Source organism: Petromyzon marinus, chromosome 11 (assembly GCF_048934315.1).
Source record: "Petromyzon marinus isolate PM22_M1 ecotype Great Lakes invasive population chromosome 11, UKy_Petmar_22M1.pri1.0, whole genome shotgun sequence".
NCBI classification, from domain to species: domain Eukaryota; kingdom Metazoa; phylum Chordata; class Hyperoartia; order Petromyzontiformes; family Petromyzontidae; genus Petromyzon; species Petromyzon marinus.
In genome coordinates, this window is record NC_133677.1 from 906,597 (window position 1) to 934,471 (window position 27,875).

Genomic DNA, 27,875 nt, shown 5'->3' on the forward strand with positions numbered 1-27,875 from the left:
GTTTATGACCGCATCAATGTTCGGGAACCAAAGGTCTGAGAATGATTTGTTTCAAGGATGTTTTATAAATGTAAACTATTATATTCGTTGGGAACTTCCCTGCCAGTAACAAAGATGATAATATGTTTTACCCTTTTTGCATTATGATACCTTGGAAAGGTTTATGTTTGGTGTTTTAACATCTTGAGACCTTAAATTTCGATTTAAAGCTTTCGTGATTGCAAGGATTCATCTTCTTTGGTTCTTTCGGTAAAGTCACGTAGAATGAGAATAAAATAAAATAAGACAATAAAATTCTCACGACGTTTCGGCCACAACACAAGTAGCCTTCTTCAGGTGAAAGGAACAAACCTGTCGGGACGACAGAGCTTCAATGAACGCTGCTAAGATTCGCAGCGTCTTGTAAGCTGGGTGAGAGAAGTAAGGCACCTTGACAAAGGGGTTTACATATCAAACAGGAGAATTTAGCATTGAAACAGTTGAGGGATTAGCTTGTGACTGGTCACAGAAATAGCTATGTTAAAGTCAAAGCCTACACATCCACAGAGGCACCTAGTGCACGGACGCCAAAGGGGCTGCAACTACTCAACTATCATACAGTAAACCGATGTGAAAAAAACCTAAGTCTAAATTACATCAATATAATGAATGTACTCAATATATTCTTCAATAGGCTGAGCTATTAACAGCAACTGGGTATACACTACACTATATAATGAATTCCATATAGTAAAGCAATAAAAACTAAAATTTAAACTAACTCAATGTTATCAATAAATTCTATATACTCTCCAATCAGCTGAGCTACCAACAATAAGTCGTTATATATCACAATGCTATATGGCGAAAAAATGGGTGGATTCTTCTATGCTCGGATGGACTCGCCCGTCTGAACGGGGTTCGTAGCTGTCCGTGGTGCTGGCGTTGAGGGGTAGAAACCACCCATCTTTTCGCCATATAGCATTGTGATATATAACGACTTATTGTTGGTAGCTCAGCTGATTGGAGAGTATATAGAGTTTATTGATAACATTGAGGTAGTTTATATTTTCGTTTTTATTGGTTTACTATATGGTATTCATTATATAGTGTAGTGTATACCCAGTTGCTGTTAATAGCTCAGCTTATTGAAGAATATATTGAGTACATTTATTATATTGATGTAATTTATACTTAGTTTTTTCACATCGGTTTACTGCATGGTAGTTGGGTAGTTGCAGCCCCTTTGGCGTCCATGTACTAGGTGCCTCTGTTGATGTGTAAACTTTGACTTTAACATAGCTATTTCTGTGACCAGTCACAAGCTAATCCCTCAGCTATTTCAATGCTAAATTCTCCTGTTTGATATGTAAACTCCTTTGTCAAGGTGCCTCACTTCTCTCACCCAGCTTAAAAGACGCTACGAATCTTAACAGCGTTCATTGAAGCTCTGTCATCCCGACAGTTCTGTTCCTTCACCTGAAGGCTACTTGTGTTGTGGCCCAAACGTCGTGAGAATGTAATTGTCTTATTTTATTGTATTATTTTATTCTCATTCTACGTGACTTTACCGACGGAACCAAAGAAGATGAATCCTTGCAGTCACGAAAGCTTTAAATTGAAAGTTAATGTTACATTTTAAGTGGTAGGTCTTCATTTGTTTTGTTATATCTTATACTTAAATGGAACTACTGTTTGGGAAGGTACACCTCAGGGAATAACGACGTCACACGGTGTGTATCTAGGGTAATTCTTGAAGGCAAACATGGATCAAATGTATTGAATAAAGATGCAAATGAAAGCAGAATGATTAGGGTTTGTTTTCTTTATTCGTAATGGAATGCAATAGATCAGTGAACGTGGAACATTGGGTCCACGTTGGCATGTTCCCTGGGAGGCCAGGTGTGCCTTGTGAAAGTTTCTGAGTGTAAAATGATCTGGCGTGATAATACGGACTAGAAACACAAACATTGTCAAATAAATTTTAACAAAATCTTTAAAAGAACACAAGAAAGCATGGCGAGTTGCATACTGGAAGGAGGAACACAAATCAGAGAACAAAGCAAGCTAGAGACATCACATTGCCTGTTAACATTTGCTGACTTGAATAGACGATTGCTGATGATAGGATTTAAGCCAAAGAAGGGAACACTCCCAGGAGGATGACCACCGCGGACATGGAGCGCCGAGATCAGCTTGGGATGCAGAAGCGAGATGGGTTGTGGCATCGCACGACAGACGAGGGGTGGCGAAGATGGGGGGCAGCCTTCTATCCAGCATTGTATACATCATGGCTGACGATGATGATTCCTTAAAACTGTTTATTCTTTTTAGCACCCACAGTATGCAGTTGGTATGTACTGTCTTCATGTATTGTGGCTATTAGAAGCATAACGACGCCTGGCGAATGCTACTGGAACAAATCGCCCCGTGAACACGAACCGTTGTTTCAATATACAGTGGTGGTGAAATTACCTTGTCTGTGTCATTCGGCTCTCATGGATACTGGGACTATACAAAACCCATGTGCGTTATTGCCACGAGGCTGTTGTTAAAACAGCAGTCGCAACAGGTGGACATGTGCCACTGTCATGCATGCGTTCCGTTAGTTAACCCAGCGCCCTAATTACAGACATCGAGGAGACCTGATCCTGAGCTCTGGTAAAGGCATGGAGCCACAATTAGTCCATCCTTCCTTCGGATGCATTGGTTCTCAAGTTTGTTCTTGCATCAGTGTGAGTTGTGTACGCAAGGAGTTGGTTTAGTGCTGTGTCGTGGTGTTTTGTCAACGCAATGTGGCGCTAGCATTTCCCGCGTACGTTCGGCATTTCTCCTGCACGGTATCTATGCCACAGCCTGTGTGCACTCCCCACCCCCCACACTGCACCGCCCATTAAAGGTTGAAATGCTCTCATGCTGTTTCACGTACATACTGTCTCTCTTACTCAGGATATTTCGCACACATGCTGTCCCTCTCGTGCCTTCACATGCTCAGGCTGTCATACAGGGCCCCGTAGCCGTGCGGCGGGGCCTTGGAGGAGAGGCGGCGGAGTCGGATGGCGTGGAGCCACTTGGGTAACCCGGTCGCTCCTTCACCCTCAGCCTGGCTCCTTCGCCCAAACATCTCGCTGATCTCCAAAAACGTCCTGTAAGGAGATGGTCACAGGTTCACGGGGTCAGGGGTCATGGGGTTCAGGGAAGTGCGGGGAACTAATGACCCGTGGGCCGGACACCATCTGCAACTTCATTTTAGACGTTCCGCAAAGGCCGTATGAGGCCTACCCAGAGCTTTAAAAAGTTCAGATCGCTCGAAGACTAAAGTAGATAAAAGACTAGCATCCTTAGTCATAGCGATAAGTATACTGGATGTGGTGTGCCTGGTGCAGACATTTCCTGGGTCACCATCCCAGACAAACCCTGCAGAAACTTAAGCCATGGTTTAGGGTCGTGGTGGGCAAAGCCCATGAGGGTCACATGAGGCCTGCCACTTCAAACCGACAAGAACATCTTTGCCACACTAATCGGGTACTAGAGGGGAGAATGTTTATGCCCTGGCAATAACACTGTTTATAATTTTATCACCGCGATCAGTCGCTTGTGTTACTGTAAGGGTGGCTCATTCACCCACTCAGCCCCTCACCCACCCACCCACTCACCCGCACCTTGTTTGGCACACACCTGTTGCGCGTCTCGGGAACCACCAGGTAGACGTAGATGGCCGTGAGGATGCACACGGTAGCGAACACCAGGTAGCAGTAGGGGCCCGCACTCTCCTGGTGGCACCAGGGAGGAGGCGATATCGTGTGGGTATGAGTAGCGGTCAGCGCACTGCGCTACCGACCCGACGACCCGAGTTTAATTCTCACTCACGGCCAATTACAGTCAAAACCGGTCCTGGGCTCTAACTCGGTCGACTTAGCCTCAAGTGGCGGTGACGTTACCTCAGTGCTTGTGCCAGGCTAGGTATACTTTGAGGCCACGTGAAGTGTCGCAAGTCACAGGACAGACCCAGGTGTTATGGGTTAACTGGCTGAGACGACTGGCAGATGTACCACTTGTGCTCCCAGATACCCCTCAGCCACACCTTCACCCCATACATCCTTCTCACCCCTGACCCCACACCACACATCCATCACACCGCACCATTTCCTCTCGCCCTCCCTGATCACCACCATCCCTCCCCACTCACCTGCAGGAAGGGGAAGACGAAGCCCACGGTGAAGTTGGACACCCAGTTGAGGGAGCCCCCCACGATGTAGGCGGCCGGGCGGTGCGACTGCCTGAACAGCTCCGCCGTGATGATGAACGGGATCCCCGCTGTGGGGCCCGGGAGGGGGGGGGGGGGTGGAGGGGATAAAAAAAAATCTGCAGACCCTGACCCCTGTCAGTGCGATGTCGCCTAACGCTGACAACACCACACTGACCAACACCCTGAAGCCAACCTGGACAATGACACTGATCTTGACAGTGGCTGTGATGGTCAATGTGGAGATGGAAGGGCAGCTCCAGGTCAGGGAGGAGAGTGAATGACCCTGGGTTGAGGTACAATGATCATCAGGGGTCAATGGGTAGAGAGATCAGGGGTCAAGTCCCACTGACCTGGTCCAATGCAGAATCCGCCGATGATGCCCGCCACGCATGCCACGCTCACGTACGGCATCCACCACACGGTGCCCTGCGGCACACAGGGGCACGTATACAGCAACAACAGTCGCCATTCACCACAGAGTGGCGGTGACGTCGCCACGGCGCTTGTGTCAGGCTTGGTGCACTTGGAGGCCACGTGACGTGTGGAAGGCTCAATAACAGGAGGTCATGGGATACTGCCAGTGGTACCACTTGTCCTCCCTACTCTGCCAACTTGCTGCGTTTCATCCACCCGATCCTCCGCTAATGTTTGTGAGCATCGCTCCTCTGCCCTCCGTTATTGCTGGAGTGCGACTGCCTCCAACCAATTCTAGATTTAAAGCTTTCGTGACTGCTAGGATACATACTCTTTGGTTCTATTGGGTAAAGTCACGTAGGTGAAAATAAAATAACAAAAAATCACGACGTTTCGGCCACAACACAAGCGGCCTTCATCAGGTGAAGGGACGAGACTGTCTGGAGGACAGCGCTGGAGTGTCCTCCAGACAGTCTCGTCCCTTCACCTGATGAAGGCCGCTTGTGTTGTGGCCGAAACATCGTGATTTTTTGTTATTTTATTTTCACCTACGTGACTTTACCCAATAGAACCAAAGAGTATGCCTCCAACCACCCATTAGCCTCCTAATTGGTGGTCGAGATCAGCCTCCTCTGTGGAGGAGGCTGATCCACACCCAGAGCAGCCCGTGCCGCACCCGTGTAGTCCCCTCTATCCTCAATCTGGCCAAACAGAAGCTATTTGAGCATGTGTTGCTGGTCATGCGGGCTACGTAACCCAGCCAAAGCAGCCTCGCCTGCCAGATGATTGATGGGACTGTGTTCAGATCCTTAACTAATCGGTGAGCTCCTCACACGATCCAGCCTGGCTAAACCCAGGATGGATCGTAGCCAGGTCAGCCTGAATATTTCTAACCGGCACAGATGTTCCTTGAAAGAGGTCCACATTTAGCAACCTGACAGAATGGAGGGAATAACTGCGGCCGAGAAGACCCGGAGCTTCTTCTGGAGTGATAGGTCAGATAACTTTCACAAACGAGTGTACACACAGGTACGCGTGTACGCGCATGTAGACACATCGGCGCACGGGCACGTGATACACTCCCCGGGGTCGCCAGCAGGAGGCGCTGTGACCACGCGAAAGAAGCGCGTCCATGGTGGAGGGGGGCTGCATGGTGGGCGGTGGTAGCCACCAAATGGCAGCTCTATGCATCATCAAGCAGCCACGAGTGCTAACCAGCTAGCCACTAGCAGTAGTAGGCCTAACCAGCTAGCCACTAGTAACAGCCCTAACCAACTAGCCACTAGTAGTAGCCCTAACCAGCTAGCCACTAGTAGTAGCCCTAACCAGCTAGCCACTAGTAGTAGCCCTAACCAGCTAGCCACTAGTAGTATCCCTAACAAACTAGCCACTAGTAGTAGCCCTAACCAGCTAGCCACTAGTACTATCCCTAACTAACTAGCCACTAGTAGTAGCCCTAACTAACCAGCCACTGGCCCTAACCAACTAGCCACTAGTAGTAGCCCTAACCAACTAGCCACGAGTAGTAGCCCTAACCAACTAGCCACTAGTACTATCCCTAACCAACTAGCCACTAGTAGTAGCCCTAACCAACTAGCCACTAGTAGCAGCCCTAACCAACTAGCCACGAGTACTATCCCTAACCAACTAGCCACTAGTACTATCCCTAACCAACTAGCCACTAGTAGTAGCCCTAACTAACTAGCCACTAGTACTATCCCTAACCAACTAGCCACTAGTAGTAGCCCTAACTAACCAGCCACTAGTAGTAGCCCTAACCAACTAGCCACTAATACTATCCCTACCAACTAGCCACTAGTACTATCCCTAACCAACTAGCCACTAGTACTATCCCTAACTAACCAGCCACTGACCCTAACCAACTAGCCACGAGTAGTAGCCCTAACCAGCTAGCCACTAGTACTATCCCTAACCAACTATCCACTAGTAGTAGCCCTAACTAACTAGCCACTAGTACTATCCCTAACTAACTAGCCACAAGTAGTAGCCCTAACTAACTAGCCACTAGTACTATCCCTAACTAACTAGCCACAAGTAGTAGCCCTAACTAACTAGCCACTAATACTATCCCTAACTAACCAGCCACTGGCCCTAACCAACTAGCCACTAGTAGTAGCCCTAACTAACTAGCCACTAGTACTATCCCTAACCAACTAGCCACTAGTAGTAGCCCTAACCAACTAGCCACTAGTACTATCCCTAACCAACTATCCACTAGTACTATCCCTAACTAACTAGTCACTAGTACTATCCCTAACTAACCAGCCACTGGCCCTAACCAACTAGCCACTAGTAGTAGCCCTAACTAACTAGTCACAAGTACTATCCCTAACTAACCAGCCACTGGCCCTAACCAACTAGCCACTAGTAGTAGCCCTAACTAACTAGTCACGAGTACTATCCCTAACTAACCAGCCACTGGCCCTAACCAACTAGCCACTAGTACTATCCCTAACTAACTAGCCACTAGTACTATCCCTAACTAACCAGCTACTGGCCCTAACTAACTAGCCACTAGTACTATCCCTAACTAACTAGTCACGAGTACTATCCCTAACTAACCAGCTACTGGCCCTAACTAACTAGCCACTAGTACTATCCCTAACTAACTAGTCACGAGTACTATCCCTAACTAACCAGCCACTGGCCCTAACCAACTAGCCACTAGTAGTAGCCCTAACTAACTAGTCACGAGTACTATCCCTAACTAACCAGCCACTGGCCCTAACTAACTAGCCACTAGTACTATCCCTAACTAACTAGTCACGAGTACTATCCCTAACTAACCAGCCACTGGCCCTAACCAACTAGCCACTAGTAGTAGCCCTAACTAACTAGTCACGAGTACTATCCCTAACTAACCAGCCACTGGCCCTAACTAACTAGCCACTAGTACTATCCCTAACTAACTAGCCACTAGTACTATCCCTAACTAACCAGCTACTGGCCCTAACTAACTAGTCACTAGTACTATCCCTGACTAACTAGTCACGAGTACTATCCCTAACTAACCAGCCACTGGCCCTAACCAACTAGCCACTAGTAGTAGCCCTAACTAACTAGCCACTAGTACTATCCCTAACCAACTAGCCACTAGTAGTAGCCCTAACCAACTAGCCACTAGTACTATCCCTAACCAACTATCCACTAGTACTATCCCTAACTAACTAGTACTATCCCTAACTAACCAGCCACTGACCCTAACCAACTAGCCACTAGTAGTAGCCCTAACTAACTAGTCACAAGTACTATCCCTAACTAACCAGCCACTGGCCCTAACCAACTAGCCACTAGTAGTAGCCCTAACTAACTAGTCACGAGTACTATCCCTAACTAACCAGCCACTGGCCCTAACCAACTAGCCACTAGTACTATCCCTAACTAACTAGCCACTAGTACTATCCCTAACTAACCAGCTACTGGCCCTAACTAACTAGTCACTAGTACTATCCCTGACTAACTAGTCACGAGTACTATCCCTAACTAACCAGCCACTGGCCCTAACCAACTAGCCACTAGTAGTAGCCCTAACTAACTAGTCACGAGTACTATCCCTAACTAACCAGCCACTGGCCCTAACTAACTAGTCACTAGTACTATCCCTAACTAACCAGCCACTGGCCCTAACTAACTAGCCACTAGTACTATCCCTAACTAACTAGCCACTGGCCCTAACCCCACCTCCTCTGCGTTGGGTGCTTAGCGGTGGCCCTCGCGGCCCCGGCGTGCGGCACCTCGAGCAGCAGGGAGAAGGTGATCCCTGCCGAGCAGAGCCCCATGAGCACGAACCCCCCAATGAGCAATTTCCGTCGGCCCAGCCGCTCGATCGTGAGACCCTGGGACACGCGGGATAGACACGGGGGAGACATGCAAGGATGCACAGGGACACACGGTGATACACAGGGAGATACACGGACACACGTGGACATCAGTCACGGCCCCATCTCTCACTGGTGCTTAAAGGAGGAGGTGGTTTCGGAGACGAGAGGAGTTGATTGAACAAGATGGTTGTTGTTGGAGGATTAATGTTTTTTTACGTGCTATGAAGAAGGGCCATTGCGCCGAAACGTCACCCAGTATATATTTTTTCTTTAAAGGCCACGGTATTACTGACGAATGCGTTGAGTTTGTTGTATAGGAAAAGGTCGTTTCATTGTAGATGATAGCTTAAAAGTTGGTTTAGGCGTTGACATTAACGTTATGGGGTGATTTAGGGTTGTTTTCGGCATACATTAAGTGTATGGGTTGGTATAGGGGTCACGAAGCCGGTTTTAGGGGTCACGAGGCTGGTTCAGGGGTCACGAGGCTGGTTTAGGGGTCACGAGGCCGGCTTGTTTTGGTCTTTCTCACAAGTTGATCAAGCTATCGGCGTCGCGTCGTCACGAATCCATTCCAGATCCCTTGGAGAACGGCCCAAGGAAGTGAATACCGCAGAGCTACCTCGTGACCTCTGACCCACAGTGGAGGGCAGCACTAGGATGCTGGCTGACGAAGGGGTGTCGTGAGGCTGGGTTCGGATCGATTCTAGACCACGAGGCTGCTCTGGGTGTGGTGCACGGATCACGAGGATGGAGTGGAGGTCGGGGTGGGGGGATGGTTTAGGGGTCTCGGGGGGGCCTCACCCCCAGCACCCCGGCGAGGATCTCGATGCCGCCCGTCCCCACCGTCACGTAGGACAAGTTCAGCTCGCCGATCCCTGCGCTCGCAAAGATGGAGTTCGTGTAAAACCAGATCTGCGGCGAGAGAGGAGGGGAAGGGGCGTGGGGTCGAAGGGTCACGGCTGCAGTCATTCGTTGGCAATCCGAGCGGTGCAAGCGACGTTTTATTTGAAAGAAGCATCAACAACATGATCCTCAACATTGTTCATGAGGAGGCGTCTGTTTGTCAGTCCCTCATTCATGGAATCGGCCAAACATCCCGATACAGCGGGACCCTCCTGACAAAGCGGGAGGCTTTCTATGGTAATAATTCTCCACAATAAGATAAACACAGTTCCTTCTGTAGAGTGGGAATTGAACCGATCCTGTTTGTCCTACCCTTGGAACGGAGAGAGGGATCACGGAGACGTGGGGTCAAAGGGACCTAAAGGGTGCGGGGACACGGGGATACCTCCGGCGACGCGGGGTTTAGGGGACACGTGGGCACGGGAAGGTTAACGGAGCCATGGGAGATGGAGACGTGGGGTGGCAGACTTAAGGGGGAGACTGGGCCAAGAGAACGTGAAGGCTCGTGGACACGACAGGACTTCGGCACAGAGACACTGACACGGCGCTCAATCGGCACTGCGAAACGGGGGTTTAGAAAAAAAGGAGCATGGCTATACGGGGTCCCAGGGAGACAGGGACCCAGGGAGAGGGGGAGAGAGAGACCCAGGGAGACAGGGACCCAGGGAGACAGGGAGAGAGGGAGAGAGCGACCCAGGGAGACAGAGAGAGAGACCCATGGAGACAGAGACCCAGGGAGACAGAGACCCAGGGAGACAGACAGAGACCCAGGGAGACAGAGAGACCCAGGGAGACAGAGAGAGAGACCCATGGAGACAGAGACCCAGGGAGACAGAGACCCAGGGAGACAAAGACAGAGACCCATGGAGACAGAGACCCAGGGAGACAGAGAGAGAGACCCATGGAGACAGAGACCCAGGGAGACAGAGACCCAGGGAGACAGAGACAGAGACCCATGGAGACAGAGACCCAGGGAGACAGACAGAGACCCAGGGAGACAGAGACCCAGGGAGACAGAGAGAGAGACCCATGGAGACAGAGACCCAGGGAGAGAGAGACTCATGGAGACAGAGACCCAGGGAGAGAGAGACCCAGGGAGACAGAGAGAGAGAGAGACCCATGGAGACAGAGACCCAGGGAGACAGAGAGACCCAGGGAGACAGAGACCCAGGGAGACAGAGAGAGAGAGACCCATGGAGACAGAGACCCAGGGAGACAGACAGAGACCCAGGGAGACAGAGACCCAGGGAGACAGAGACCCAGGGAGACAGAGAGAGAGACCCATGGAGACAGAGACCCAGGGAGACAGAGAGACCCAGGGAGACAGAGAGAGAGAGACCCATGGAGACAGAGACCCAGGGAGACAGAGACAGAGACCCAGGGAGACAGAGAGAGAGAGAGAGACCCATGGAGACAGAGAGAGAGACCCAGGGAGACAGAGACCCAGGGAGACAGAGACCCAGGGAGACAGAGAGAGAGAGACCCATGGAGACAGAGACCCAGGGAGACAGAGAGACCCAGGGAGACAGAGACCCAGGGAGACAGAGAGAGACCCAGGGAGACAGAGACTCAGGGAGACAGGGAGAAAGATCACCGGGCCGGGAGCCTGGGGCGCCGCGTTCCGTGGTATTTTGGGTTCGTGACGAAGTGACAAGATGAGCGTGAAAGACAGCGCGGCCTGCGGCTCCCCCCCCCTCTCCGCTCCCTCCATGAGCCAAAGACAAACGCCCTCCTCATCCCACAGATTCAATCAGCAGCAGACAAAAATGGCATCTTCGCATATCTGTGCTTCCACATTAAAAACAATGAAATAAAAGTTTACACATCCCGTCAACTGCGAAGCCTTTTCGGAGTGCAAAATTTCAAGCGTCATTTGTTCAATACAGTTTCGACGTGCGGTGTCTCATCAGCAGAGTCAAACTCTGGCTTCAACCAACGCTGGGTGACCTTGCAGATGTAGATCGTCAAGGACTCCACTCTCGTGCAAGGCGTTTCATTTCTCAGGGTGCTCCGGTTTCCTCCCCACGTGAATAATAAACTCAACTCAACATTCATTGCGTGAAAATAAACGAAACTCTAAGCTATTTTTTATTTTATTTTACCAGGTAAGGTCCACTAGGCTATTAAACATCTCGTTTTCAGAAGCGACATGGAAATGTATCGCGACCAAAAAACTCTGAACACATTTTGGTTCTAAATGGAGGAGGGAAAAAACAGGACGACCCCGAGACAAATCCACGCGAGCACGGCGAGAGACACGGGGACAGAGACACGAGGACACTGAGACACGGGGACAGAGACACGGGGAGAGAGACACGGGGACAGAGACACGGGGACAGAGACACGGGGACAGAGACACGGGGACACTGAGACACGGGGACAGAGACACGGGGAGAGAGACACGGGGACAGAGACACGGGGAGAGAGACACGGGGACAGAGACACGGGGACAGAGACACGGGGACACTGAGACACTGGGAGAGAGACACGGGGAGAGAGACACGGGGACAGAGACACGGGGAGAGAGACACGGGGACACTGAGACACGGGGAGAGAGACACGGGGACAGAGACATGGGGACAGAGACACGGGGACAGAGACACGGGGAGAGAGACACGGGGACAGAGACACGGGGACAGAGACACGGGGACAGAGACACGGGGAGAGAGACACGGGGACAGAGACACGGGGACAGAGACACGGAGAGAGAGACACGGGGACAGAGACACGGGGACAGAGACACAAGGACACAGACACGGAGAGAGAGACACGGGGACAGAGACACGGGGACAGAGACACGGAGAGAGAGACACGGGGACAGAGACACGGGGACGGAGACACGTGGACGGAGACACGGGGACAGAGACACGGAGAGAGAGACATGGGGACAGAGACACGGGGACAGAAACACGGGGAGAGAGAGACACGGGGAGAGAGACACGGGGAGAGAGACACGGGGAGAGAGAGACACGGGGAGAGAGACACGGGGACAGAGACACGGGGAGAGAGAGATACGGGGAGAGAGAGACACGGGGAGAGAGACACACGGGGAGAGAGACACGGGGAGAGAGACACCGCGAACCCCAAATATCGAGCAGGCGTCGAGCTCACAAAGCCTGGGCAAGAGGCGGGGGGCAGTGGACGTCTCTCCTCGTCGTCAGCCAACGAGGCAGCGCCCTCCTCATTAAGAGTCCCACAACTCAGTACTATGGATGAGTACTGTAGATGAGTACTGTGGGTGAGTACTGTAGATGAGTACTGTAGGTGAGTACTGTAGATGAGTACTGTAGGTGAGTACTGTAGATGAGTACTGTGGATGAGTACTGTAGGTGAGTACTGTAGATGAGTACTGTAGATGGATAAGTACTGTAGATGTGTACTGTGGATGAGTACTGTAGATGAGTACTGTAGGTGGATGAGTACTATGGATGAGTACTGTAGATGAGTACTATGGATGAGTACTGTAGATGAATACTGTGGGTGAGTACTGTAGATGAGTACTGTAAATGGATGAGTACTATGGATGAGTACTGTAGATGAGTACTGTGGGTGAGTACTGTAGATGAGTACTGTGGGTGAGTACTGTAGGTGGATGAGTACTGTAGATGAGTACTGTAGGTGGATGAGTACTGTAGATGAGTACTGTAGACGAGTACTGTAGATGAGTACTGTAGGTGGATGAGTACTATGGATGAGTACTGTAGATGAGTACTGTGGATGAGTACTGTAGATGAGTACTGTAGGTGGATGAGTACTATGGATGAGTACTGTAGATGAGTACTATGGATGAGTACTGTAGATGAGTACTGTGGGTGAGTACTGTAGATGAGTACTGTGGGTGAGTACTGTAGGTGGATGAGTACTGTAGATGAGTACTGTAGGTGGATGAGTACTGTAGATGAGTACTGTAGACGAGTACTGTAGATGTGTACCGTAGATGAGTACTGTAAGTGGATGAGTACTATGGATGAGTACTGTAGATGAGTACTGTGGGTGAGTACTGTAGATGAGTACTGTAGATGAGTACTGTGGGTGAGTACTGTAGGTGGATGAGTACTGTAGATGAGTACTGTAGATGAGTACTGTAGATGAGTACTGTAGGTGGATGAGTACTGTGGATGAGTACTGTAGATGAGTACTGTAGATGAGTACTGTAGATGTGTACTGTAGGTGAGTACTGTGGATGAGTACTGTGGATGAGTACTGTGGATGAGTACTGTAGATGAGTACTATGGATGAGTACTGTAGATGAGTACTGTAGGTGAGTACTGTGGATGAGTACTATGGATGAGTACTGTAGATGAGTACTGTAGATGAGTACTGTGGATGAGTACTGTGGATGAGTACTGTAGATGAGTACTGTAGGTGAGTACTGTAGGTGAGTACTGTGGGTGGATGAGTACTGTAGATGAGTACTGTAGGTGGATGAGGACTATGGATGAGTACTGTAGATGAGTACTGTGGATGAGTACTGTAGATGAGTACTGTAGGTGAGTACTGTGGATGAGTACTGTAGGTGAGTACTGTAGATGAGTACTATGGATGAGTACTATGGATGAGTACTGTAGATGAGTACTGTAGGTGAGTACTGTGGATGAGTACTGTGGATGAGTACTGTAGATGAGTACTGTGGGTGAGTACTGTAGATGAGTACTGTAGGTGAGTACTGTGGATGAGTACTGTAGATGAGTACTGTAGATGAGTACTGTGGGTGAGTACTGTAGATGAGTACTGTAGGTGAGTACTGTGGATGAGTACTATGGATGAGTACTGTAGATGAGTACTGTGGATGAGTACTGTAGATGAGTACTGTAGATGAGTACTGTGGGTGAGTACTGTAGGTGGATGAGTACTGTAGATGAGTACTGTAGATGAGTACTGTAGGTGGATGAGTACTGTGGGTGAGTACTGTAGATGAGTACTGTGGATGAGTACTGTAGGTGAGTACTGTAGGTAGATGATCACTGTAGATGAATAAGTACTGTAGATGTGTACTGTAGGTGAGTACTGTAGATGTGTACTGTGGATGAGTACTGTGGATGAGTACTGTAGGTGAGTACTGTAGATGTGTACTGTGGATGAGTACTGTAGATGAGTACTGTAGGTGAGTACTGTAGGTGAGTACTGTGGATGAGTACTGTATATGAGTACTGTAAGTGAGTACTGTAGATGAGTACTGTAGGTGAGTACTGTATATGAGTACTGTAGGTGGATGAGTCAAGTGGACAGGCGCAAGTGGTAGATGTCCTCGTGGCGCACGGTGTGCGCATGTAGCGGTGCGTACTTATGGATGTGTATGTACAGATGTGTACATGTGTGGGTGTGAGAAGAGGTTTATATCACGTGCCGGTGTGTGTGTGTAATATTGAGTAATTCCAGGCACGTGGTCGACCCAGCCTCAAATGAGTGCCTGTTGCGGAGTGTAAACATCGCCACTGGGGAGACAAAGGCGGCCGGGCGTGGTGCTGGCCACCCACCCCCTCGTGTGCCGTGCGGCCTTCATATAGGTTGCTACTCGCTAGCAGCACTCGCCCCTACAGTCCGTCGAGGCGTGGAGGCGTCCGATTCGGGGATCGGACCCAGGCGGCTTCCCGCTGCGAGGCGCGGTGCCGAGCTCACCGCGTCGATGGCCGACAGCTGCATGCCCAGGTTGATGACGGCCACGGACAGCAGCTGCCACTGGTGCGAGCGGTCGTGCAACAGGCCCCACGTGCTCACGCAGCGCACGCCCAGCAGCGACTCCTGCTCGCTGCGCATCTCCTGCATCTCCGCCTGCACGTGGGGCGTGCCACGCAGCCGCATGAGCGCTGGGGAGGAAGGGGGGGGGTGGTGGTGAGGGGGGGGGCACCGCGGGTCGCACCGCCGCGTCCTCTATCCAGCGCACGCGAGAGAGGGCGCCGCGCGCCGTCGATGTTGCTGATATCCAGGTGAGCAGTCGAAGGAGACGAGCACGAGTCGAGTGGCGACATTCGTCCGCCAGTTGTGGGGAGACGATGGCTGCGTGTGATCACAAAAGGAGCACTCTGCGGGGTGATTTTCGAATTGAGCAAAGTTGGACCCTGACGCCGGCACAACGGGGCCTGCTCATGGCCCATGCCGCCACGGGATCTATAGCATCCGCCGTGAAGCAGACGGTACAACCGCAGTACACCACCCGCAGTAATAACCGGTGCGGCCTGCCGGATTCGAACCACGAACCTCTGCACCGAGCTGCGATCGCGCTGCCGCTGTGCGGCGTCACGGCGCTCGACACGCAACACCTCCCACCCCTCCCCCCTCTCCCCCGGCGTCTCGGGGCCCCGGGGTCCCCTCACCTCGCCTGGCGGACACGGGGTCCCTGCAGTCGATGAGGAGGTATCGGGGACTCTCTGGGAACCAGGGCAGCAGCACGGCCTGGATGAAGGCGGGTACCACGATGAGGCTCAGGACCAGCGGCCACGACTCCTCCTGACTCGCGCACGCACGCAGGGCATCGGGTCAGGTGTGAGGGTTGCCGCGCATTTCGAAGACACCACGGTGTCAGACTTGGGGCTCCCACGTGTTCCTAACACAAACCATGCAGTTAATCGGGGGGGGGGGGAGTCCATGGATTTCAGATACACGCAGGGTCAATTTTTGCAAATGTCTGAACGCACCACGATGTTAGACGACTTCCGTGGATTTCGAACACAGTTTCAGGGTGAATATATCGCAGAATGACGTGCTTCCTCGGATTTCTGATCCCACCAACCCACCGGGGCGTCGTTGTTGGGGGAGGGGGGGGGATAGAGAACTGAAATGACGTTTCTATCAACTGAAATGACGTTTCTATCACCAGGTGAGATGTGGGCGAGAGGGCTTCCGCGGCTTTCCGCTCACCTTGCCGAGGACCTCCCTGAGGCCGAAGAACTGCGCGAGGAAGACCCCCAAGCAGATGAAGACGGAGGGGACGAGCCCCATGGAACCGCGCAGGTTCTTGGGCGCGACCTCGCCAAGGTACATGGGGACCACGCTCAGAGCGATTCCTGGTGGGGCACGGTGGGGGGGGGGTGCACACGGGGACAATGCAACAACAACAACAACAACGACGACAACAACAACAACAACAACGATGACGACGCAGCCACATGGGGGCCATGGTGAGAACATTGCCCAGAAACGGAGATGATGGAGACACGGGGGGTGGGGGTGGGGGGGTGGTGGCACGGGGGGACAGAGCGACTTGCGTTGGAGGGGCTCCCGTGGATCAATTCGTAGGGGTCCCGGTGGGGATCTGTAGGGGTCCCTTGTGTGAGGGGGGGGATCTGTAGGGGTCCCTTGTGTGAGGAGAGGGGGTCTGTAGGGGTCCCTTGTGTGAGGGGGGGTCTGTAGGGGTCCCTTGTGTGAAGGAGGGGTCTGTAGGGGTCCCTTGTGTGAGGGGGGGGTCTGTAGGGGTCCCTTGTGTGAGGGGGGGGTCTGTAGGGGTCCCTTGTGTGAAGGGGGGGTCTGTAGGGGTCCCTTGTGTGAGGAGGGGGGGATCTGTCGGGGTCCCTTGTGTGAAGGGGGGGGTCTGCAGGGGTCTCGTGGACTGATCTGTGGGGGGGGGTCCCGTAGGGGTCCCGTACCCGAGTGGACCCCCGTGACGAGGCGGCCCAGGATGAGGATCTCGAAGGAGCGAGCCGCGCTGCTCGCAGCCATGAGAGCCCCGGCCAGGAAGACGAGGAGCGAGCTGTAGGCCAGCGTGCCCTTCCTGCAGCCACCACCACGACGAGGAGATCATGATGGTGGTGTTCGTTATATATATGTGTGTGTGTATATATGTTTATAAAATATAAAACACAGAGCCAATAACAAGAGGCCCGCTGGCTCATAGGTCAGAGCGCTGAGCCGGCACGGCTGATATCCTGGGGTTGAACTAGGTTCTCGAGATTAGGGAGTTGATGGGTTCAGTTCACTCATCAATGAGTGGCACAGAGACCCATAGACTCTTCACACGCAGCGGGACCCACAGACTCGCGTAGATTGAGTTGCGACTCAACCGGGTTCTCAAGCGCGACGAGTTGACACCTCATGCCACGTGCTCCTGCGCTTGATTTGGTTCAGGTCCAGCGCTCGAGAGTTACAATATCGGCTTCGCCGTCAAGCGACGCCTACTACTCTCATGTGGTACAGCGGCTCCCACAACTCGAAGTAGCGCCCGAGGCTTTGGTGGCGCTGCAAGTCGCAGTGCGATCGGCATCAACATTGGGGAGAGAGGGGGGAAATTTACAACCAAACCCCCCACGGAGGACAAGGGGTCAAGGATTTTGAAGAGACAGAGAGGTCTGATTCCAGATTCAAGATGAAACGGAGAGTGGTCCACAGTGATCCGCGAAGCCACCGGCACAGAGAACGAATTCAGAGAACAACAACAGGGGAGTTGGCCTCCTGCTGCGGTCGTATCTCGCGTGCAGTGCCCAGTTACCACTTCGCTACTGCACTTCAACACTTCAACTTCAACACTTCAACTTCAACACTTCAACTTCAACACTTCATCTTCATTTTCAACACTTCAACTTCAACACTTCATCTTCAACACTTCAACACTTCAACTTCAACACTTCAACTTCAACACTTCAACTTCAACACTTCAACTTCATCTTCAACACTTCAACTTCAACACTTCAACTTCAACACTTTATCTTCACCTTCAACACTTCATCCTCAACACTTCATCCTCAACACTTCATCTTCAACACTTCAACTTCAACACTTCATCTTCAACACTTCAACTTCAACACTTCAACTTCAACACTTCATCTTCACCTTCAACACTTCAACTTCATCCTCAACACTTCATCTTCAACACTTCATCTTCAACATATCAACTTCAACACTTCATCTTCATCCTCAACACTTCAACGAGCGCTCACTGATGCCCTCGTTGGTTCGCTCACCCAGCGGGCGGTCGCCTCCTCATCACTGCTCCATCGCTACCACCGTGGCGACTGTCCTCGTGAACATAACTCGTCGACTCCTCCACCCGTGTTGAGGACTCGCGTCTAGCGGACTGAACTGCTCTGCCTCAGCCACGCTGTATTCTATTGTCACCACTGCAGGTCACAACAACACACTCACTCGTTCACTCACACAATCACCCACCCACTCACCCACCCACTTACCACACTGCAGGTCACAACAACACACTCGTTTACTCACACAATCACCCACCCACTCACCCACTCACCCACCCACTCACCACACTGCAGGTCACAACAACACACTCACTCGTTCACTCACACAATCACCCACCCACTCACCCACCCACTCACCACACTGCAGGTCACAACAACACACTCACTCGTTCACTCACACAATCACCCACCCACTCACCCACCCACTCACCCACCCACTCACCTACTCACTCACCCACCCACTCACCACACTGCAGGTCACAACAACACACTCACTAGTTCACTCACACAATCACCCACCCACTCACCCACCCACTCACCCACCCAGCCACTCACCCTACCACTCATCCACCCACCCACTCACCCACCCACTCACCACACCGCAGGTCACCCACTCACTCCTCTTTCTCTCTCTGCTTCTTCCCTCGCACTGCTCCACGCTGGAGTTCTCTCCTCCCATTATCATCACAGTCGTCTCGCCCCCCCCAATCTCTTATAATAACATTTCTCAATTCTAGAAACGTGTTACAATATTACAATATTATGGATGACAACTTGAATAGTGCTGTTTGTTGCTGGCCGCTTGACGGTGTGGGCCCCTGGGCCCTGTGCTCAGCCACTGGGCTGAATTCGCGTAAGTAATGGGGACAGGGGACATGGGGACAGGGGGACATGGGGACAGGGGGACACGGAGACAGAGAGACAGGGGGACACGGAGACACGGAGACAGGGGTACCTGCCGAGCCGCGAGCAGAGGAACCCCACGAGGCAGGACCCCGTGAGACCCCCGATGGCGAACACGGAGACGGTGAGGGAGTAGAGGAGTGTGAGGCCCTCCGCGCCGAGCGAGGCGCCGTAGCGGCCAGCCCAGCTCGAGTTGTAGAACGTCTTGATGTACTGAGACACGTGGACACGTGAAGACACCGAGACACGGGGACACGTGAAGACACGGGGACACGGGGACACGTGAAGACACGGGGACACGGGGACACGTGAAGACACCGAGACACGGGGACACGTGAAGACACCGAGACACGGGGACACGTGAAGACACGGGGACACGGGGACACGTGAAGACACCGAGACACGGGGACACGTGAAGACACCGAGACACGGGGACACGTGAAGACACGGGGACACGGGGACACGTGAAGACACCGAGACACGGGGACACGTGAAGACACCGAGACACGGGGACACGTGAAAACACCGAGACACGGGGATACGGAGACACCGAGACACGGGGACACGTGAAGACACCGAGACACGGGGATACGTGAAGACACCGAGACACGGGGATACGGAGACACCGAGACACGGGGACACGTGAAGATACCGAGACACGTGAAGACACCGAGACACGGGGACACGTGAAGACACTGAGACACGGGGACAAGTGAAGACACCGAGACACGGGGACACGTGAAGACACCGAGACACGGGGACACGTGAAGACACCGAGACACGGGGATACGGAGACACGGGAGTGATTTTTGCTGTTACGTGTAATCGCAATTTGAGTAATTTTCGAGTTTGTAAAATGTGGACCGTGACGCCGCCGGCACACACGGGGGGTCCACTCGTCTCCAACGACGTCACCGGCTCCCCCTCTCGTCGTCCGCCGCGAGTGAAGCAGACGGCGCGGGGCGGCAGAATTAACCGGGGCGGCCCGCCCGAACCGCACCGCGCACACACCGGTCACGCGGCAAGCGGCGTAACGCGTCGCTGTGACCCGCGGCGCGGACCTCACCTCGGCCGGCGCGTTCACCACGGCCAAGTTGTAGCCGTAGAGCGCGGAGGAGCCGAGCGACACGAGCAGCGACAGCGAGAAGAGCGACCACGTGAGGCGCTGTCGGGGGGCAGCGGGGGCAGCGGGACAGGGGGGGGGCAAGGGGGGGGGGCAGCGAGAGGAGAAGTCAGGGGGTGAGGGATGGGATGGGAGGGCAGTTAGGAGGGGGCATGGGGTAGGAGGCCAGGGAGGGCAGGCAGAGGAGGACAGCAACAAGGGCAGGAGGCGAGGCCGGGTAGGGGGAGAAGGGCAGGGATGGGAAATGTAAGAATCGTCGTACCGATGCTGCTTTCTCCGTCGACACGCACTGCTGTGTCGTGAGGGTCGGAGTCCGTCTGTTTGTATGCTCAGATTACTTCGCACCGTATCGAGGACGGGGTCCTGGGCCACTTCGATGTTCGGGCAATTTGGTGCACTCACAATGAAGCGATCAGACCACATGGCGTTTAAAGCGTCGTCTCCAACTCACTCTCAACTGTACTTCTCTGGCCTCTCCCTCTCTCTACTGTGAATAAGGCCCATTGCCCGAAACGTCGCCTGTCACGCACTTTGTTGTTGTTGTCGTTTTAAGGCCACGCTGTTATTGTGTTGAGTTTGTCCCGGTAACCGTCGTGCGTGAGGACATCGGAGAAGGCTGAGACAGGCCGTGGCTCCGCACAGATCGAGTCAAGAGCCAACTTGCTGTGCTGCCCACGTCTCGTCCCACTCGTAGCCCCGCGGGGATTTGGAGTTTAACAAATCTGTGCGTAATCCACCAACCCCCGCGCCTCCACAGCGCTGGGCCCCAGCGAGGGCAGGACGGGGGGAGATGGTGGACGATGTTAATGATGATGATGGTGGTGTAGACATGAGTGTCAACGGCGATGGAGACGATGCTTATCGTAATGATGATGGCGAGGATGATGATGGTGATGTTGAAATGATGTGCGTTGAACTTCTTTTGCACCGTACGTAGCCAACCGTGCTCACTCGACCCGCTCGCCTCGATGATGATGATGTTGATAATGGGGTCGATAGTGGTGATGGCTATGGTCGTGTTGATATTGACAGTGATGATGATAGTGTTGACAGTGATGATGATGTTCAAAGTGATGATGACGCTGGTGGAGTCGCCACTCACCCCCCCGTTGGTCTCAGTGCGTGCCTCGGAGCTCTCCAGAATGCTGCCCGACATGGAGCCCATCGTCTCCTCGCCTGGAGTCGAACCCGCGGTCCTCCAGTCTCGGGACTAGTCGCAGTTGGGTGCCCGTGTCCCTCCACCCTCCCCAGACCCCTCCCCCCACCACCACCGAGACCCCTCCTCCCACCCGCAGATCTCAACCTCCCCCCACTCCCCCCACCGCTCAGTCCCAGCCACTCCGGAGTTTGAGTGCTGTCAGAATCAGAATGTTTATTTATATCTGCAGGAATCCGATGAACTATAAAGCTCGTTCCCGCAAATGTCAATCACACACACGCGGACACAAATACTCTGCACAGACGCGTGTACACAGAGACTGACACACACGAGCAGTTACACACATTCAAAGGCAAATCGCATCCCCCATCATAGCCTTTGACAGACTGTTGGGGCACCTATGATGGCCGGAATGGCACACGAGGGGAGTGGGTGGCCAGCACGACGCACGGCCGCCTTTGTCTCCCCAGTGGCGATGTTCACCCATCAGGTACTCATTTGAGGCCGAGTCGACCTCGACAGACAGACAGCCCCACACACACAGACACACATACACAGCCCCACACACACAGACACACACACAGACACACACACAGACACAGCCCCACACACACCACACACACAGACACACACACACATTACACACACACAGATACACACTACACACACACACTACACACACAGACACACACACTACACACACTACACAGACACAGCCTCACACACAGCCCCACACACACTACACACACACACTACACACACACAGACACACACTACACACAGACACACACACACTACACACCCACCACACACACACTACACACACAGACACACACACTACACATACTACACACACACAGACACACACAGACACACACACTACACACAGACACACTACACACAGACACACTACACACACACACTACACACAGCCCCACACACAGATGCAGGCACACGCCACCCACTCGCAGATATATGGAGCGGTGGGATCAGTGGTTAGTGCACTGCGCTACAACACCGGCCCACCCGAGTTCGATTCCCGGCCGTGGCTAACATCTGAGCAACCTGCACCGACCATGCGTGGTGAAGTATGGTCAAACGCAACTCCCGGTCTGGGGCTTTCATCCAGCAGCGGAGTGGCACAGGGGCAGCGCAAGGGCACGACGACCCCTCGGGTTGGAGGGAGGGGGGGGCAGCTCTCGTACCCCGTGCGACCATCGCTGATGCGATCACATGACGCGGGCCGCGGTCACGGATGACATTAACAAGGAGCCCCAGGCAAAGGGGGTGGGTGGGGGATCCTTTCCGGGGTTCAGGGTTACACTTAAAACACAAGACGACAATAGCCGTTCACAAACTCAGCGGCCCCTGCCCCGCAAGGGGCATTCATAATCATCACGATCCCCCACTTAAGACCCCCATCTCCACGTCCCGATGTGATGGAGCAATGGGAAGGAGTGGGGGGAGGGATAAGAAGAGGAGCTGCAGGTTGTAAGGATCGCGTCCCCCCCCCCCCCCAAGCCCCCCCCCCAAGCCCCCCGCCCCCCCCACCGACCGTCCAGGAGAGAGAACAGCGCCTCGCTCGCTACCCTGAACTCTGCGGTCTAACCCCGAGCCTCCAAGCCAGGGATGCCCAAACCCCCTCATCATCATCATCACGCGACGTGTGTAGAGACATCGCGCTAGTCACTGTGTCATGCCGGCCCTGGAGGGGCACGGCGTGCGGTGTAGCGACATCGCGGGCACCACGTGGACGTGGGTGCAGCACCGGCCCTGGAGGGGCTCGGTGAGCCCTGACTGACAGCGCTGGGTGGCACCACGCTCTGCGTGCAGTGCCGACCCCTACAGGATAGGGTGAGAGAGACTCGGCCACAGGACATGGGGTTACTAAGGGCCGTGGTACTCTGGTTGATCCAAGAGGACATGTGACCGGTTAAGTCTACACAGGGGCCCCAAGTGGGAGGCTCGGGGTGGTCACGTGGTCGGGGTCCAGATCCTGCTCGAGGGTTCTGGAAGATGGGCGTGGCCAAGAGCGGAGCCGCCCACGCCGCAGAGGATCTAAGCCGGGTCCCCCAGAGGGCCCGGCGCTGTTGTTCATCCTCAAGAAACTTTCGTCTACGTCCTACAGAGTCTCCAACACGTGGACCTGGACCCAAGCTGTGGTCCGGTCCGTTGTAGCTCGTTACGTTGTAATTAGTGTAGTTAACCTGGTGTTCACCACCATATGCCGTTATTCTGTCAAGGGGCAGTTACCCCGTGTGTTGTTATTAATAATAAATGTGTTGCCTCCAAAGAGTACGTCTGTGACTCAGTTGCATCTACTACACGTATATCCGACATGACCATTTTACTCACCATATTCAAACACAAATGAACTCGTTCCACCCTGCACGCGCCCGATGATTGTTAAACACGTCCCACTTGGCGATCTAAGTAACGCAGTGGCGTTAGAACACGTGCACACCGATCCCAATCTGAGTCAACAGCACGTCACGTGTTTAACAATCATCGGGCGCGTGCAGCGTGGAGTTAATTTGTTTGAATATGGGGAGTAAAATGGCAAACGTGGAGAGACGTGGCGTGGTGGAGCGTCACTAGGACTGGAGTTTGTACAACTCCGCCCTAACCCATAATTGTAACACGACCCACTAACACGACCCACTAACACCAACTCGACCCCTTAACCCAAACACTGTCGTCGAAATTGGCGTTCTTCATTGCAAGGCAACACCCCCCCCCCCCCCCCATCATCATCACCGTCAAACCCACAATGGTTTCAAGAGTGTGGCGGCCCTCACACTGACGATGTCTTATCGGCGAAAGTGCTCTCCGCCCCCCTCTCTCAAAACGAGTGAACAACACTGGACTAAACCCCACTGGACTAAACCCCATCTCTTTTTGTTGGCTAAGCGCCGTTGGTGTCGAGGTGAGGTGCGGGTGGCATCATCGGGGCTTTGGCCACCCTCGTGGCGTCTTGCTCCTGGTACGGACGCCCCCCCCCCCCACGAACCCTGCCCCTTCGGCAACAGCGAGAGACGCAGTCGGGGAGGCCGCGAGTTTACAAACAGCCGACTTTTATTTCCATCGTCGAGTTCACGGACAGCGCGACAAAGGGAGAGAAACCGTGGCCCGCTCCGTGCACGCAGCGGCGACGGCGCGGCAAGAGTCGAGAGGCAATGGGCGCGCGGCATCTTCCGGCCGCGCGACTTCTGTTCCGTGCGACTTTTGTCGCTCGGAGACGGAGTCGCCGCGCGGTGCGACTCCTCCTCCGGCGCTCGTGCGGTCGCTCGCGGGGTGAACGCGAGGAGGGCCCCAGGCGCCATCGCCGATGCGGAGAGCCGCGGCGCCATCGGCTCCGGACACGAGGGGAGACGAAAGTCGCGGATGGGGAGGCGGGGCAGGCGGCCCGGGGGCACAGCTGACTCGGCCCGCTAGCCACGAGCACGGGGCCGTCCCTAAGCAATTAACAACCAGAGGCGAACCCCAATCCCTAATCATAGTAGACAACCATCCCTGCAAGTGACAATGAACCTGCACCGAACCCACTACCCAACCAGCAGTGAGAATTGGTTCCCGCCATCGTCGGGCTGCTCACAACCAAAAATCAAGCACGAGACGGGCAGCTGCCTCTCACCAACCAGCCACCCGAGGCACTCGCGCTCACCCCCCTCTCCCGCTGAGCCCGCCCATGGCCCGAGCCCCACCAGGGCACGGGTGCATGCGTTGATGTTTCATCTTCCGTGCCGATGTCCACAGCCTCTCATCGCACTGCTGCGTGGGGGGGGGGGGGCTCAACGTCAGGACGGGGGTGGGGAGGGCTGGGGGGTGTGGGGGGCTCACCTGGTGCAACAGGCCGAGCCATTTTCGGGACAAACTCACCCCCCCGCGCCCTCCCTACAAACCCCCAACAGGACTCCTGCCGCCCGCTCTTCTAACCCGCACCCCCGTGTCGGCTCTAGGAGTTGGCGTCTACACTGACGTAGCCGCTGCTCCTGCTGCGGATGTTAAGTACTACCATTGTTAACAACAATAACAACAATCAATAATAATAAAGTAATAAATCAAGCACCGCGCTCCATGCCAGGACGCAGCGATCCGAACATTTTAAAAAAGACGAAGGAGGGCGCCGCTGCAACACACGCGCCCCGCTTTAGTTTAAGATCTCACGGACACCGCCACCCACGTGTGCGGGCGGGCGGGCGGCAAACACGAGCGGGGTCGGGGTCCCGGGCCGGGGTCACCGAGCCGGGGTCACCGAGCCGGCTTCCCGGTGCGTGGTGGAGGTGACCCAGCCCAGTGGCCCCGTCGGTAATTTCAACAAACGGCGCCGCGCAAACCGTGCGCCAAGAACGTCGCACGGGGGACTGCATGTCGACCTTGGGGGTGGGGGGTCTCCGCGCCACGGGCAGAGAGAGAGCGGAGGGCCCCCACCTGCGCGTAGAGGGGGGCACACGAGCTGTGCATCAGTGCAGTCGCGTCTTGCCCCCCCCCCGTGGCGATGGCAGTGGCAAGGAACTCTGGAAGGAGTGGGCGAGTGCGGAACGCGGAGCGGGCGAGTGTGGAGTGGGTGAATGGGTGAGTGTGGAGTGGGTGAGTGTGGAGTGGGTGAGTGTGGAACGGGCGAGCGGAGGGCCTTGTATGCAAGTGGCTGCGAGTCGAGGGCGAGCGGGATGCGTGCGTGAGTACGAGTGAGTGGAGGGGTGTGTGTACGAGTGTGTGCGTGTGGGTGTGTGAGTGGAGGGGTGTGTGTACGAGTGTGTGCGTGTGGGTGTGTGTACGAGTGTGTGTGTGTGGGAGTATGAGTAGAGGGGTGGGAGTATGAGTAGAGGGGTGTGTGTACGAGTGTGTGCGTGTGGGTGTGGAGGGGTGTGTGTACGAGTGTGTGCGTGTGGGTGTGTGAGTGGAGGGGTGTGTGCACGAGTGTGTGCGTGGGTGTGTAAGTGGAGGGGTGTGTCCACGAGTGTGTACGAGTGTGTGGGTGTGGAGGGGTGTGTGTACAAGTGTGTGCGTGTGTAAGTGGAGGGGTGTGTGTACGAGTGTGTGGGTGTGGAAGGGTGTGTGTACGAGTGTGCGTGTGGGTGTGTAAGTGGAGGGGTGTGTGTACGAGTGTGTGCGTGTGGGAGTGTGAGTGGAGGGAGCCTCGGCGTGCACATAGCCTGGCACAAGCGCCGTGGTGACATCACCGCCACTTGGTGGCGAACGGCGGTTGTTGTTGTTGGAGGGGGGTGTATGCGGGTACTAGGGAGACAAAGGCGGCTGGGCGTGGTGCTGGCCACCCACCCTCTCGTGTGGCGTTCCGGCCTTCATAGGTGCTCGCTAACAGCACTTGCCCCAACAGTCTGTCAAGGCTATAGGGGGGATCTTTGTATTCGTGTATAAATGGAAGGTTCGTGTGTGTGGAGTGGTTTTAGTATGCAAGTTGGGTGAGTGAGTGGAGGTGTGTTTCAGTCTGTGTGTAGCCTCAAAGTGCACCTAGCCGGACACAGGCGCTATAGTGACGTCACTGGCAGTTGTTTTTGCATGTGTGAGTGGAGGTGTGCAAGCGATTAGTTTGTGTGTGCGTATGCCTGTGAACATGTGTACAGTACGTGTATGCCTACTTGCGTGTGTATGTATGCATGTGCCTGCCTGTATGAGAGCAGCTCGCCAGGCTGTGAATGGGTGTGTACATGTGTACGTGCGTGTATAAATATACGTGCCGGTACGTGCCTGCGCGAGTGTGCGAGAGAGAGAGCGAGAGAGAGCGAGAGAGAGAGAGCGAGAGAGAGAGCGAGAGAGAGCGAGAGAGAGAGCGAGAGAGAGAGCGAGAGAGAGAGCGAGAGAGCGAGAGAGCGAGAGAGAGAGAGCGAGAGAGAGAGAGAGCGAGAGAGAGAGAACGAGAGAGAGAGAGCGAGAGAGAGAGAGAGCGAGAGAGAGCGAGAGAGCGAGAGAGAGAGAGTGAGAGAGCGAGAGAGCGAGAGAGAGAGAGTGAGAGAGCGAGAGAGCGAGAGAGCGAGAGAGAGCGAGAGAGAGAGAACGAGAGAGAGAGAGAGCGAGAGAGAGCGAGAGAGAGAGAGCGAGAGAGCGAGAGAGAGCGAGAGAGAGAGAGCGAGAGAAAGAGCGAGAGAGCGAGAGAGAGCGAGAGAGAGAGAACGAGAGAGAGAGAGAGAGCGAGAGAGAGAGAGCGAGAGAGAGAGTGAGAGAGCGAGAGAGCGAGAGCGGGAGAGCAATCGCGTCGCTCCCTTCACACGCCGCTGGCGCCCATACTGGGCACCGGGTAGAAGCGCGACACGCGATTGGTGGTGCCGGGGTTGACGCACTCCGAGTCGCTGCTCATCTTGAAGAACATCTCCTGCTCCTGGCGCCGGCGCGCAAACTCCTCCTCCAGCACCTGCCACGCCGTAACAACATC

At 54.1% G+C, this 27,875-nt stretch overlaps 2 protein-coding genes across 5 annotated transcripts in view; both read right to left on the minus strand.

The window, feature by feature from the left end:
* Nucleotides 1-1,789: 1,789 nt before the first annotated feature.
* Nucleotides 1,790-21,561, minus strand: LOC116941405 (solute carrier family 2, facilitated glucose transporter member 9-like). Of its 2 annotated transcripts, none has more exons than XM_032952491.2 (13): nucleotides 21,428-21,561; nucleotides 20,269-20,367; nucleotides 19,255-19,415; nucleotides 16,971-17,095; nucleotides 16,246-16,391; nucleotides 15,702-15,834; nucleotides 15,007-15,194; nucleotides 9,286-9,396; nucleotides 8,398-8,499; nucleotides 4,579-4,654; nucleotides 4,169-4,296; nucleotides 3,642-3,752; nucleotides 1,790-3,125 (listed from the first exon to the last, which is right to left on the minus strand). In XM_032952491.2, the coding sequence occupies exons 1-13, from the start codon at nucleotides 21,488-21,490 to the stop codon at nucleotides 3,078-3,080; spliced, it is 1,491 nt and encodes a 496-aa protein (XP_032808382.1). In that variant the 5' UTR covers nucleotides 21,491-21,561; the 3' UTR covers nucleotides 1,790-3,077. The 2 variants fall into 2 exon arrangements, with proteins under 2 accessions (XP_032808382.1, XP_032808381.1); XM_032952490.2 differs by having other exon boundaries at nucleotides 3,658-3,752; nucleotides 21,428-21,556.
* Nucleotides 21,562-24,541: 2,980 nt separating this feature from the next.
* The window catches only part of LOC116941404 (serine/threonine-protein kinase 10-like), a 29,870-nt gene continuing 26,536 nt past the window's right edge, over nucleotides 24,542-27,875 (minus strand). For all 3 annotated transcript variants that reach the window (XM_032952488.2, XM_032952489.2, XM_032952487.2), the window contains one exon: nucleotides 24,542-27,854. In XM_032952488.2, coding sequence (XP_032808379.2) covers nucleotides 27,708-27,854 — 147 coding nt within the window. In that variant the 3' untranslated portion in view covers nucleotides 24,542-27,707. The remainder of the gene's footprint in view (nucleotides 27,855-27,875) is intronic.